Genomic DNA, 13,076 nt, shown 5'->3' on the forward strand with positions numbered 1-13,076 from the left:
TCTGGAGGGTAGGCAGTAAGTTGGGGAGGAAGTGGCAGGGAAAAGGCACTATTCTGAAGCAAAGTGAGAGCCAGGGCCCACACCCGGAGACTAGGAGATGGAATACAGAGTGGAGGCTTTATTCAAAGAACCTGGGAATATGGGATGTTGGCATGGTGGATTTGTGGAGGAGGCTGGAGCCAAGCTTGTCACATACTAGTGAGGATGGCTGTTCTCCAGAGGGTGCGAGAGAGCCCAGGGCTCTAAGAGAAGCAGTCAGTGGGCTCTCGCCATGTCTGGATTTTCTATATGTCCTTGAGTTAAGAGAAATAGTCTCTGTGAAAATATGCTTTGAATGAATTTCTCTTCATGCATGGAGTATCACCAAAAGAATAAAGAATTTAGGTAAATGACCACAGATATTTTCTTTTAAAAACTGTATACTTTGCATTTACTAAGTTATATACAAAGTACTCAAAAAACTGAGTAGACATTTCTGACTAGGGAAAAAGCAATCAAAATTTGGAGAAAGAAGAAAGGATCTATAATTTGTCCTTATCTTCCCCATCACGACCATTATATGAACATGCAAATAGGAGTTAGTTGCACTGTGAGGCAAAGCCTGTGGCTTCAGGGAGACACCTGGGAATGAGAGTTCATTCACCCAGAGTTCATTCACCTGGCTGGCTTTCTGAACACCATTCCTGCAGCTGAGAGCCTTCCTGGACCAATACCCATATACTCTAGAATCATCTGAAGGCTCTGGAGACCTCAGAAGTATCTACCCTTCACATCAGGTCTGGAGAGAGCCGAGTCAGAATGTCTGCCATGCAGAGTCTTGGTATGACCATGCTGTTCTTGCAGCAGAATTCTGACCACTGTAAGGCTGAAAACTAGGGGAGGACTGGGTCCTCCCATAGGTCTCAGCTTTGCCAAGAATGGTAGCGTCTGTGTACGCTAGCGGAGTATACTGTAAACTGGGATTGGGTTATCACCTCTTAAGAATTTTCCTATGAAACAAAAGAATTTCTTTTCCCTCTTATAATGCTAAGCATTTTATTTTTATTATGTTTAATTATGGGTGTGTATATGGGGGGGGGTAGTATGTGCATGTGAGATGAGCCCAGATAAACCCTGGGACTAGAATTACAAGCAGTTGTGAACTGCCTGACATTGATGCTCCTCCTTTATTTTTTCAAAGCCAAAATTCCATATGGATCTCTGTGTTGTGACCACAGCCCTGCACTGATTTCCAGTACCACCACCTGACCTTACACGACACCTGCCTTAATGCTGGTTTGTGTTGGAACCAAAACCGTATGACTCAGCTCTGGTCAGAACTGCCAAACCAGCTGATGCCAATGAACATGTGCCAAACACGCTAACATTCATTTACTTTTAGCCCCTCCTATGGCTTTGAACTACTTTCCAGCATCTCCACACCATTCTCTTTATCACATATATTACTAACTTAAATTTTTTGGTGGTTTAAATGAGAATGGCCCCAGAGGCTCACAGGTTTGAATACTTGGTTCCCAGTTGGTGGAAATGTTTGGGAAGGAAGTGTGTGGCTGGGGGTGAGCCTTGAGCTTTGAAAAGCCCATGCTATTCCCAGTTAGTTCTCTCTGCCTCCTATTTATGGATAAATGCTGTGTGATATTTTGATCACATTCTGATGCTCCTGATACTGACAATAAAATTTGATTTGAATCTGAGGGTGGGGCAAGCTACTAGCTGAGCAAAATTAACCATAGAGGTTTGGGAGGACTAAGGACAGAAAAAAAAGGAAGTAGCAGGGTGGGGCTTAGAGATGGTCTTGACGTCTGTTGGATGGTGGAATGACAGAGAGAAGTGTGTGTGAGAGAGATGTGTGTGTGTGTGTGTGTGAGAGAGAGAGAGAGAGAGAGAGAGTCACTTCTCTGCCATTTCTCTGTTCATGTTCTTACCCCAATATCTGACTCCTGAGTTTTTATTGATAAAGAATAATTAGATAAATGCTTTTCTGGTGTCCAACTCAGGGCATGAGATCACAAGGTAGCCACTTGCTCCTGGCTTTGCAGCTCCCTAAGCTGCTGCCATTACTGGCTTTTCTTCCTTCTCCCCCAGGCCTCTGAGCAAGTCTGGGATTTTCCTGTTGCAGCCTCTCTACAACAGCCTCCAGCGGCCGCCCATCCCTAGCCTCAAACTCCACAGGTGCCTGGGCTCCAAATGCCACTGGAGTTAGCTGCTCACCAGCAGCTGGCACTGTCCTGTGTCCTCACTTCCTGCAATGTGTGCTTCCTCTCTATGTCCCCCTGTGTCTGCTTTTCAAGTGGCTGGCTCCCTCTCCCCGTGGGGTTCAGATTTCCCCTTGACCCCCTCTTTGGGCCACTGCCACACCAAGTCAGTATCCTTGATACCCACTTGAGCTTCTACTGATGCAGCCCCCACCACACACTCTTAGACCCCAGCTACACGAAAGCAGCTGCAGCTGCCCTCAGCCAGGCCATGAACCACATATTCTCTGCCAAGTGTGCAGTGTGGTGACAGCCAGCCTCACACTTCACTGTTACCAGCAGATCTGGTGAGACACCTCCTGGGTGTTTTTTTAAAATTTAATGTCTTTATTGACTCATTGGGAGTTTCATATCATGGACTCCAATTCTGCTCTGCTCGCCTGGGAATTCTTAAGGGGAAAATTAGTTTTTTTTTTTCTTAAGGGGAAAATTAGGTTTTTTTTTTTTTTAAAGTTTTTTCCCCCATGTTAAGAATGGGGAACAATATTCCAATGCAAGGAGTTAGATCTCTGTGTAGTTCTACAAAAGACAGTTTGAAAATGGAACATTAAAATGAAAGAATAACCAACATATCTGAGATTTACATAATGTCAATTATAATCACTATCAGTTTGGTAATTCATATTTTATCCTTAAAAAAGTTGTTTGATATCAGTGCCAAATACAAAAAGTTGACTGGTAAGATATAATACTTAGAAAGACCTACTAATGAAACTAGGAAAAATATTCTCACACAGACAGAGGAGTTTAGAGCAGAACCCAACTGCACCACTGCATTATAAAACTGAAGAGGAGTAGCCCAAGTTTATTAGAAAAACAAGATTAGACAAGGCCCAAAAGAAGCTTTCATTGGCTTTTTACAAAGACTGACTTCAACTGAAAATAGAATGATATCAGATCTAAAAATTAGACAAACACTAATTGAATCTATGGCTTTTAAAAATGCTAATTCAGAATGTAAAAAGGTGATTAGGCCTTTAAAGACAAGATCAGTATCAACAGATGAGTGGGTCATAAAAACAGGCGATACTGGATCTCACCCTTATGATGATACTTGGACAGGAGAAGTGATTTCTAAAAATTTTAAGAAAAATCAAAAGGTTAGATGTTTTAATTGTGGTAAACCAGATGGTCTGAAAAGGGATTGTAGGCAAGGCATTCTTAAGAACAATGTTTTTTCTAGAGACAATCCAAATAGAAGGCCCTAGCCTTCTGGAATATGCAGAAGGCATGGCAAAGGCCAGCACTGGACTGATGAGTGCAGATCAACATGGGGCGGGGGCAAGGTAAATCTTGCAAGTACCTGTGTCAAATTTGTTTCAATCATCCCTGTTGCGTGGGGGCAACTCCTCCACAGGGCAATTAAAAGACTTAATTGCCTGTTGTGAAAAACCATACTGCTGTGGATGATAGAATTGCCTCATTTGATAAAACAAAACTTACAGGAGAGAGCATAAAACAAATATTTTGGCAACTGTCTATAGATGATGAAAGACCAAAGTTAAAAATACAAATAAGGTCGGGCGGTGGTGGCACATGCCTTTAATACCAGCACTCAGGAGGTAGTGGTAGGTGGATCTCTGTGAGTTTGAGGCCAGCCTGGTCTACAAGAGCTAGTTCCAGAATAGACCCCAAAGCTACAAAGAAACCCTCAAAAAACAAACAACAAAACAAATAAATGGCATTGAAATTGAGGGTAGACATAAGTTTGGTAGACACAGGGACAGATTTAACAATAATTGCACCAAAATCTTGGTATTCAAATTAGCCTCTTTAGGAGGTAAATGTTCAGCTTCTAGGAATTGGAGCTTCATCTCACATAAAACAAAGTGCAAGAGAAGTCAAGTGTACAGGGCCAGAAGGATGGATAGGAAAATTAAAGGCATACATGGCTAACATAGCAATAAATTTACGGGGACATGATTTGTTACAGCAATGGAAAACCCAGATTAACATTCCTCCAATCTCAGAAACAAACCATAGTATGCTTCTGAGAAAAATATTAAAAAGCATTATCAAGAATGGTCACTGAGTATTCAGGCTGTACATAAGCAGGGCATAACAGCAGCTGATCTTTCAAAGGTACCAACAGCCCTAACTTTAAAATGGTTAACTAACAAGCCTGTCTGGGTGAAACAATGGCTTTTGACATCATAGAAATTACAGGCATTAGAACAGCTGGTATAGAAGCAGTTAAATGCTCAACATATTGAAAAATAAACCAGTCCTTGGAATTCTCCTATATTTGTCACTAAAAAGAAATCTGGAAAATGGAGAATGGCAACAGATCAAAGAGCTATTAATGAGGTCATTCAGTCAATGGGCTCTTTACAGCCTGGAATTCCCTTGCTTTCTCTATTACCCGAAGGATGGTCTATTATAGTGATTGATGTAAAAGACTGCTTTTTAACTATACCTTTACAAGAACAGGATAGAGAGAAGTTTGCCTTCACAGTGCCTACTTTTAATAATTCCCAGCCTGTTAAGAGATATCAGTGGAAAATTCTTCCACAAGGGGTGTTAAACAGCCCTACCTCTGTCAATATTTTGTCAAATAGTCACTGGAAACAATTCATAAACAGTTTCCTCAATCTATATTTACTGTTCTATGGATGATATTTTACTAGCTGATTCAAATATAAATACTTTAAAGAATATGTTTGAAGAAGTAAGGAAAATTTTGCCTTGTTAGGGATTACAAGTTGCTCCTGAAAAAAATACAGACAGGAGATTCTATTAAATACCTAGGATACAAGAGGTTTACAAAAATTCAACCACAGAAAGTACAAATCATGAGAGAACAATTGTGAACTCTTGATGATTTTCAAAAACTGCAGGGAGATATTAAATGGCTATGGCCCACATCTGGATTGACAACTCCAGAGCTAGGTAATTTATTTTAAACCTTTAAAGGTGATAAGGATTTAAATAGTCTAAGAAAACTATCAGTGAGGCTGACAGAGAATTGGCTTTGGTACAAAAAAAAATACAGGATGTACATGTGGATCATTTGGATCCAGAGCTTGATCACATTATGTTTATTTTACCTACTATGCATTCCCCTACAGGGATTTTAATTCAGAGAGAAGATAATATCTTAGGATGTATATTTTTACCACATAAACAGAGTAAAATATTAAAGACCTATGAAGAAAAGGTTTCTGAATTGATTCTGAAAGAAAAATTAAGACTTTGCCAATTAGCAGGAATAGACCCAGTAGAAATTGGTACCTTTTACTAATGCTGAAATTTTCTAAAAATAGACAGAAAATGAACACTGGCAAAGAGTTTAGTAATTTTTGGAGGGGAGTGGTGTAGGAGGGTCTTCTTTCTATGTATTGCTTTCATTGGTTGAATAAAGAGACTGCCTTGGCCTTTTGATAGCACAGCCTTTAGATGGGCCTGGTAGACAGAACAGAATGCTTGGAGAAAGGAGGCAGGGTCAGAGGGAGCCACCATGGAGTCAGCCGCCGGGTCAGACATGTTGAACCTTTCCCAGTAACCCATGACATCGTGGTGAAATACAGATTAATAGAAATGGGTTAATCAAGATGTGAGAGTTAGCCATAAGAGGCTAGAAATAATGGGTCCGGCAGTGATTTAAATGAATACAGTTTGTGTTGTTATTTCGGGGATTAAGCTAGCCGGGTGGCGGGATGCGCCCGTTGCTCCTCTTACAACAGGGGACAGATTAGCAACAAATATAACAAAGCAAGAGACTTCAGTTTATAAAGAGAACTAATTGGATCCTTCCTCACACTGAACAGGGTCCACCAATTTCAGGAGCCCTACATTCTATACTGATGCAAATAAATTAGGAAATGCAGGTTATAAGTCAGGAAATTTAAATAAAGTGGCTAAATCCCTTATGATTCTGTTTAAAAGCCACAATTCTATGCTATTCTAATATTATTAGATTTTCCAGACCCTCTTAATATAGTAACTGACTCTCAATATGCAAAAAGGGTTATTTTACATATTGAAACTGCTGAACTTATTCCAAATGATTCAGAATTAACTTAATTATTAAATTAATTAATTTAATTATTTAATTAAATTAATTATTTATTCAATTAAAAGAAATAATCAGAGAAATCATCTCTTATATATAACACATATCAGATCCCATACAGGTCTACCAGGCAGGTTCTTTAGCACAAGGTAATGATGAAATTGATCAGCTATTGGTAGCAAATGCTCTAGAAGCCTCAGAACTTCAAAGAAACACCATGCTAATAGCAAGGATTTGAAGAAAGATTTTTCTATCACTTGGTAACAAGCCAAGGAAATTATAGGGAAATGTCCTACTTGTCCTTTGTATAACCAAACTCCACTATCTGCAGGAAATAACCTAAAGGGTACTCAAAGAAATTAAATTTGGCCAATGGCTGTGTTTCATTTTATAGAGTTTGGAAAATTAAAATATGATCATATAGCATGGATACATATTCAGGATTTCAATAGGCAACTGCTTTAAGTTCTGAAAAGGCTGATTCTGTAATTACAAATTTATTAGAAGTTCTAGTCATTATGGGGATACTTGTACATATTAAGACTGACAATGTTCCAGCATATGTCTCTAGTAATATGAAACAGTTTTTTCATATTACAACATAAAGCATATTACAGGTATATCACACAATACTACAGAGCAAGCAGTTATAGAAAGATCTAATCACACTCTAAAAAATATGCTTAATAAACTGAAAGGGGAAATAAAGACCCCCACAGATAGATTGCACAATGCTTTATTAACTTTAAATTTTTTAAACGTTAATGAGAAAGGAAAGACAGCTGCAGAGAGACACTGGATAATAGAAAAAAAACTACCGTATTAAATCAGCCTACATACTTTAAAGATGTTTTGACCTCAGAATGGAAACCAGGATATGTGTTACATTGGGAAAGGGGTTTTGCTTTTGTTTCCATAGGAGAAGAAAAGCTATGGATACCATCAAAGTTGATAAAGATTAGATACAGACAGGAGAGACCTCTTGATTAGAAGAGGTAACAGTTCATCAAACAGTGTGACCATTCAATACAAACTAATTTATGGTTTTGTTTGTTTGTTTGTTTGTTTGTTTGTTTTGGTTTATCAAGACAGGGTTTCTCTGTAGCTTTAGAGCCTGCCCTGGAACTAGCTCTTGTAGACCCGGCTGGCCTCAAACTCACAGAGATACGCCTGCCCCTGCCTCCCAAGTGCTAGGATTAAAGGTGTGCACCACCACTGCACCGTACAAACTAATTTATAAGACTAACAAATACCTTTCATTTGATCACATATAACTTTCCAAAAAGGAAAACTCCCCAAAGTCAGGGTTGAGGCAGGGTTTTGTTTTTGTTTTTCCAGGAGAATGAAGGCATCCAACTAAGGAATCTGAAGACCACTGGACAAATGAGACATCTGAAGAAAAAGGATGAATCATCCAGCAGAAACATCCCAAGAAAAAGAGTAAAATGAACTAATAGTATATCACATTTCCAAAAGGATAAAATTTCATAAATCTTCCCAAATGTTTGTTTCTGCTGTTCTCTATAAACATGTAATACAAATGGTCTTTTTGCAGTCCCAGTTCAATTAAAAATTAAAGCTGGCTTTGGAGTTGGAGCATGGCTCTCTCCTTCTCTAAGTCCAAGCATGCTTGTTAAAGGAAAATCCAAAATCTCTGTCACACTGTCACAACAGCCACCTGGTATGGGACAGAAGAAAAACCAAAATTAAGGGGCTAGTCTATTGCCACTAACTTTATAATCCTTTGGTTTTATTTTGACACTTTAAAGCTATTATCTCAAAATTTACAAGATTAATATGTATATATGTATTCAAACTTTCTGTCATGATGTTATGGGCATAGAGAATACTAACTAATTCTAGAAAAAAAACTTCTTCTAGCTTCCTGTACATGATTTCAGGCTTGAGTCTCTATCAGACAACTAGGAATTAAGTCTGTATACTCCAGATGTTCTTAATAAATTGTGGCCCTTTAACCTCTCTGATATCTGCTGCATATGATATTTAAAATGTTTAATTTTTTGCAGTGAATGTGACCATTCCTAACAATGACCTTTGAAGTCTCCAAACTGAAAGATGGGGGCCCCACAACAATGATTCCACCTGGACTGCGGTAATGCCACTAAGCTGACAAATACAATCCAAAGATCAGCTTTGGACTACTAACTCCTCCTAGGTGAGATGGTCCAACTTCATGCACCACTCCAGCCAGGATTTCAGATAAGCCCTATACTTTCCCATTACATGGAGACTGGCAATGATATAGCTAGCCCTTCCGGGACTTGACCATTATCTCTATTTTCTCAGGGTCCCCTAGAGATACCGTTGTCGCCTGGACAACTAGAAGCAATCTAGAGTACATAATACCCACATTACCAAGAGATGGGGTGGGTGGTTTTTGATCATGAGTTATGGATATTTGTGGATATTTGTCATTATTTAGGAGGTTGTTATTGGTAATGGTCAGGAAAAAAGCTAAACAAAGGAGGTTAGACTCAAGAATCTCATTCTGAAAACAAAAAGGGAAATATAGAAATGATAGGATAAAGGGGGTAGATTACTGAATCTACTTTTAAGCTAAAACGCAACTACTAGTTTTAAATATTTTACACTGGCATGGATTTTTGTATACTGATTCAAATTTAAGGCTATTTTTGTTATACTGTATATATGTTTCTACTTTTGTTTAAGGTATTTTTGTATATTGATATAAATTTAAGATTATTTTTGTTAGAACATACTGTGTATATGTTTCTACTCTTGTTTAAGGTATTATACATGTGCAGCTCATGGTAACAATTTAATATAAATTTCTAGTTCTTGAAAGTAATTATTACAAGCTATTTAGGACAATAAAGAAATGCAGGTTAGTAGTTAGTCACCTATAACAAGCAAACTTGTAGTCATGTTAGGTAAGTTTTCAAGGTCAACAGTTATATTTTAGATAGGTGGTCTTCAAACACTTCAGAGATCTACAGAATATGGCATTTAAGATGTTTTAACACCATAAGGCTTTTCATGAAAATGAGACACATCTGCTCCTGGCAGCATCAATTTACTTCAAAAGGGGATGATGGGCATTGAAGAATCTCCATTTGGAGTTGCTTTCTTTGTAGCCAAAGTTAGTGACTAGGCAAAGAGACTGCCCTTGCCTCAACTGTTGACAGTGTGCTGACCAAGTTGGACATGCAGGAGACAAAGACTGCTGAACTTTGCCAAGACAGTTGGGACAGTCCTTCAAATTTCCTGTTTCGCAGAAAAGTCTGTCAGATATTCTAGTCCTGAAGGTCAAAGATGGATGCCCCAACGTTACAGAGGAACCCTCGGTGACTGTCCAGGCAGTCAGCTGTTTCTGTCATTTCTATAATTTTGGAAAATTGTTTGCTCTGCACTTTCTGTTTACTCAAATAATATTTTATCCTTCTTGGGTCTCCGATGGAGATTGAAGACTAGATAGTTATAGCTTTATAGTTTTCCTTGTTACCAAATTCAAAAAAGAAACTCAAAAAACAAAGTGTATAAGGTTGACAGACATAAAAGTTTAAATTGTTTATCTAAAAAAATGTTTTGAGGTCTGAAAAAATAGTTTTAGGTTCGTAATACAAGTTAGGATAGAAAGTGAATTAGATACAAAACTTTGACCTAATCAAGATAGATAGATAATGAAGTATTTTCTCTAAATCTGCCAAGAGCAAATGGACTGAGCATTATGGCTGTAGTTCTTACCTGATAATTGTTCTTACTGTATATAGGTTTTCTGTGTCAGAGTTAAAATCTTTTCTTTATTTAGACAAAAGGGGGAAATATTGTGTGATAGTTTGATAATATTCTGATGCTCTCAAGACTGCCAATAAAATTTGCTCTGAATCAGAGAGCAAATAAGCTATTGAATCAGCTACTAGCTGACCAAAATTAACTACAGAGGTTTTGGAGAACCGAGAACAGAGAGACACAAGAGTAGTAGGGTGGGGCTTTGAGAGGGTCTGGGCCTTTTTGGATAAAGGAACCAGGGGGGAGGGAGGAAGGGAGGGAGAGAGGGAGGGAGGGAGGGAGGGAGGGAGGGAGGGAGGGAGGGAGAGAGAGAGAGAGAGAGACAGAGGAAGGGGTGACTGGTTGCTTCTGCACTACTTCTCTGATCATTCAGGTTCTTACCCTGATATCTGACTCCCGAGTTTTTATTGATAAAGAATAATTAGATAAACACTTCAGATAAGGATGTGAGCTCTCAACTATTCCTCTCTACAATGCCTGTCTTCCTGCTGCCATGTTTCCTGCCATGATAGCTATTGATTATAATCCTTTGAAACTGCAGGTCCTAATAAATGCTTTCTTTTATAAGCTGCCTTGGTTATGACATGAACATAGTAAGAGAAGAGTAACCAAGACATAAGTTGTCCCAGGAAGCGGGCTATTACTGTGATAGAGAGAGCTGAACAAGCTGCTTTTGGGTGAATGTGAAAGACTTTCAGACTTTGGAGTAGAAAAGCAGTTAAATGCTGTAAGTGGAGTTTACTGGGCCATCCTCACATCCTAATAGGAGCTTGGAAGAGAGCGGTGCTGATAGCCATGAGGCAGAAGAGGTTTCAGAGGGGAGCAATATTACCAGCTGGACTAGATAGCATTCTTAGAATACCTTGGCAATAATGTACGTGCTTTTTGCCCCTGTCCTACGAATTCATCTGAGGCTAAGTTGAAAACACTGCCCAGCTAAGCTTCCAAGTTGTAAAAAGAAAAGTCCTGAGGAATTTCCTGCTTGAAAAAGCAACAAAGGCCACTGTGTGAAGCTGTGAATGTGAAGCTTGGATTGCATAGGAGATCCCAAGTTGTTGGAGATGCCAGATCCATGAGACATCTACTAAGGAGAGTTGCAGACAGTGACTAGAACCAGTGCAAGAGAGAGAAGTGTGCTGCTGTCAGCAAAACTGGAAGGTGGGAATGAAAATTCCTGAAAAGAAGTTGGTTTTGCCTGTGAACCAGGAAACAAACAAACAAAAAACCAAAAACTCCTGTGTCTGTAGAGACTGGGACTGACTGGTATCTCAGAACTGTGGAGAAATTGGAACTTTGTAGCTTCAGAGGCTAATTATTGTGAGCTAGTTCTAGCCTTCTGGAACAGCCATTTCTGCTCTACTCTGTATCTGAACTAACACCTGGTGATAATAAATAAAAACCTCTTAGAAGCTACTAACTTAGCAAAACATTTGCCTCTACCAATCTAAGTTAATGTCATCAGATAACATCTTGGGCCTACAGAGTAGACAGACATCTCCTCCCATCTTGTACCCGCCTCTCTGATGCACCCACCAATGTATCTTAAACTTGCCTTATTTATAATTTTCTTTGTTCTGTAAAACTGTACCCCCCCCCCCAAAAAAAACCCTTCTATGTTGGAACATGGAATTTGGGGTAACCTAAATCTGTGTTCCTGGGTCATGGTCACTTAAATGACTCCAGAATAAAGTATCTTTTGTTCCCTTTAAGATGAGAGCTGTGGTTTTTATGTCAACAAAGGAAAGAATTGCCCTGCTAGGTTTTGGTCTTGCTTTGGTCCAGGATTTCCTCACTTTGCCGCAATTCCTCCCTTTTGGAATGGTTGTCTTGTGTCATTGTATGCTGGAAATACGTGATTTGCTTTTTGCTTTTGTAAGAGGTTAACAGTTAAGAGACTGCCTTGAGTCTCAGAAGACACTTTGGACTTTTAAACAGTTGAGACTGAAAGAATATGGGGACTTGGGAAGTTGGACTAAATACATCTTGCATTATAATGTGATCCCAAGCCTATGAAGCCCAGGGAATGGAATATAGTAATTTGAATGAAAATGATCCCATGGGTTCCTCTGTTGAGTATTTGGTCCCCAGCTTGATAGAAGTATTTGGGAATGACTAGGAGGTATGGCCTTGTTGGAGGAAGTACGTCACTGCGTTGAAGGTTTCAAAAGCAAAACAACATTCCCAGTTAGCTCTGTCTCATAGTTGTGTCTCCAGATGTGAGCTCTCAACTACTGCTCCTGGACCATTCCTGCCTATCTGTTACCATGCTTTCTGCCATGGTAGTCATGGGCTTTAACTCTCTCCAACTGTGAGGTCCAAATAAATGCTTTTTTTCTATAAGTTGCAATAGAAAAGTAACCAAAACAAAAAAAATCAGATAATTTTATATATATACTTGGTTAAAGTATCAGAGTATGGGCGTGGTGCTGAAGGAATGGCTCAGAGATGGCTAAGAGCACTGGCTGCTCTTCTAGAGAACCCAGGTTCAATTCCCACAGCCAACTTATCTGTAATGTAACTCCAGCTCAAGGGATCTGACAAGTTCTTCTAGCCTCTGCAGGCACCAGGCATGCATCTGGCCCACACATACATGCAGGAATAACACCCATACACAGGAAATAAAAGTAAATATTTTCTTTGAAAAATGCTATTTAAAAAAAGTATAACCAGGCCTGTTGACATAGTCCTATATTCCAGTTAGAGAGGATGATGTAATAGTATGGCAATTCAAGGCTAGCTGGGCTATAGGGTGAGTTCAAAGGCAGTCTGGGCAACTTAAGAGACCCTGTCTCAAAATAAAATGTAAAAAACGGGCTTGAAAAGTATTCTCAGAGGTGGAGCACCATGCTCACCCTTAAATTAAGCCCTACTACCAAAATAAAAATAAATAAACAAACAAAAAGAACCGAAAGACTAACTGTGAGAAAAACAAGTGCCTCTTTGTGGGCCTTGAGGTGGGCCTTCATCAGGCTCAGTCTCTCTCTCTCTCTCTCTCTCTCTCTCTCTCTCTCTCTCTCTCTCTCTCTCTCTCTCTCTCT

General features: G+C 39.2%; 1 protein-coding gene across 2 annotated transcripts in view; it reads right to left on the reverse strand.

Annotated features, from left to right (window-relative positions):
* Positions 1-13,076, reverse strand: part of Atrn (attractin) — a 142,936-nt gene that overhangs the window by 23,054 nt on the left and 106,806 nt on the right. Inside the window, exon 25 of one of the 2 annotated variants that reach the window (XM_038329375.2) lies at positions 7,884-7,945. The exons of the other annotated variant lie outside the window; for it this stretch is intronic. Within the exon in view, the coding sequence (XP_038185303.1) occupies positions 7,925-7,945 (21 nt within the window). The 3' untranslated portion in view covers positions 7,884-7,924. Of the gene's footprint in view, positions 1-7,883; positions 7,946-13,076 lie in introns of those variants that run through there. 2 annotated transcript variants of the gene reach the window in all.

This window comes from Arvicola amphibius, chromosome 5, assembly GCF_903992535.2.
Source record: "Arvicola amphibius chromosome 5, mArvAmp1.2, whole genome shotgun sequence".
Classification (NCBI taxonomy): domain Eukaryota; kingdom Metazoa; phylum Chordata; class Mammalia; order Rodentia; family Cricetidae; genus Arvicola; species Arvicola amphibius.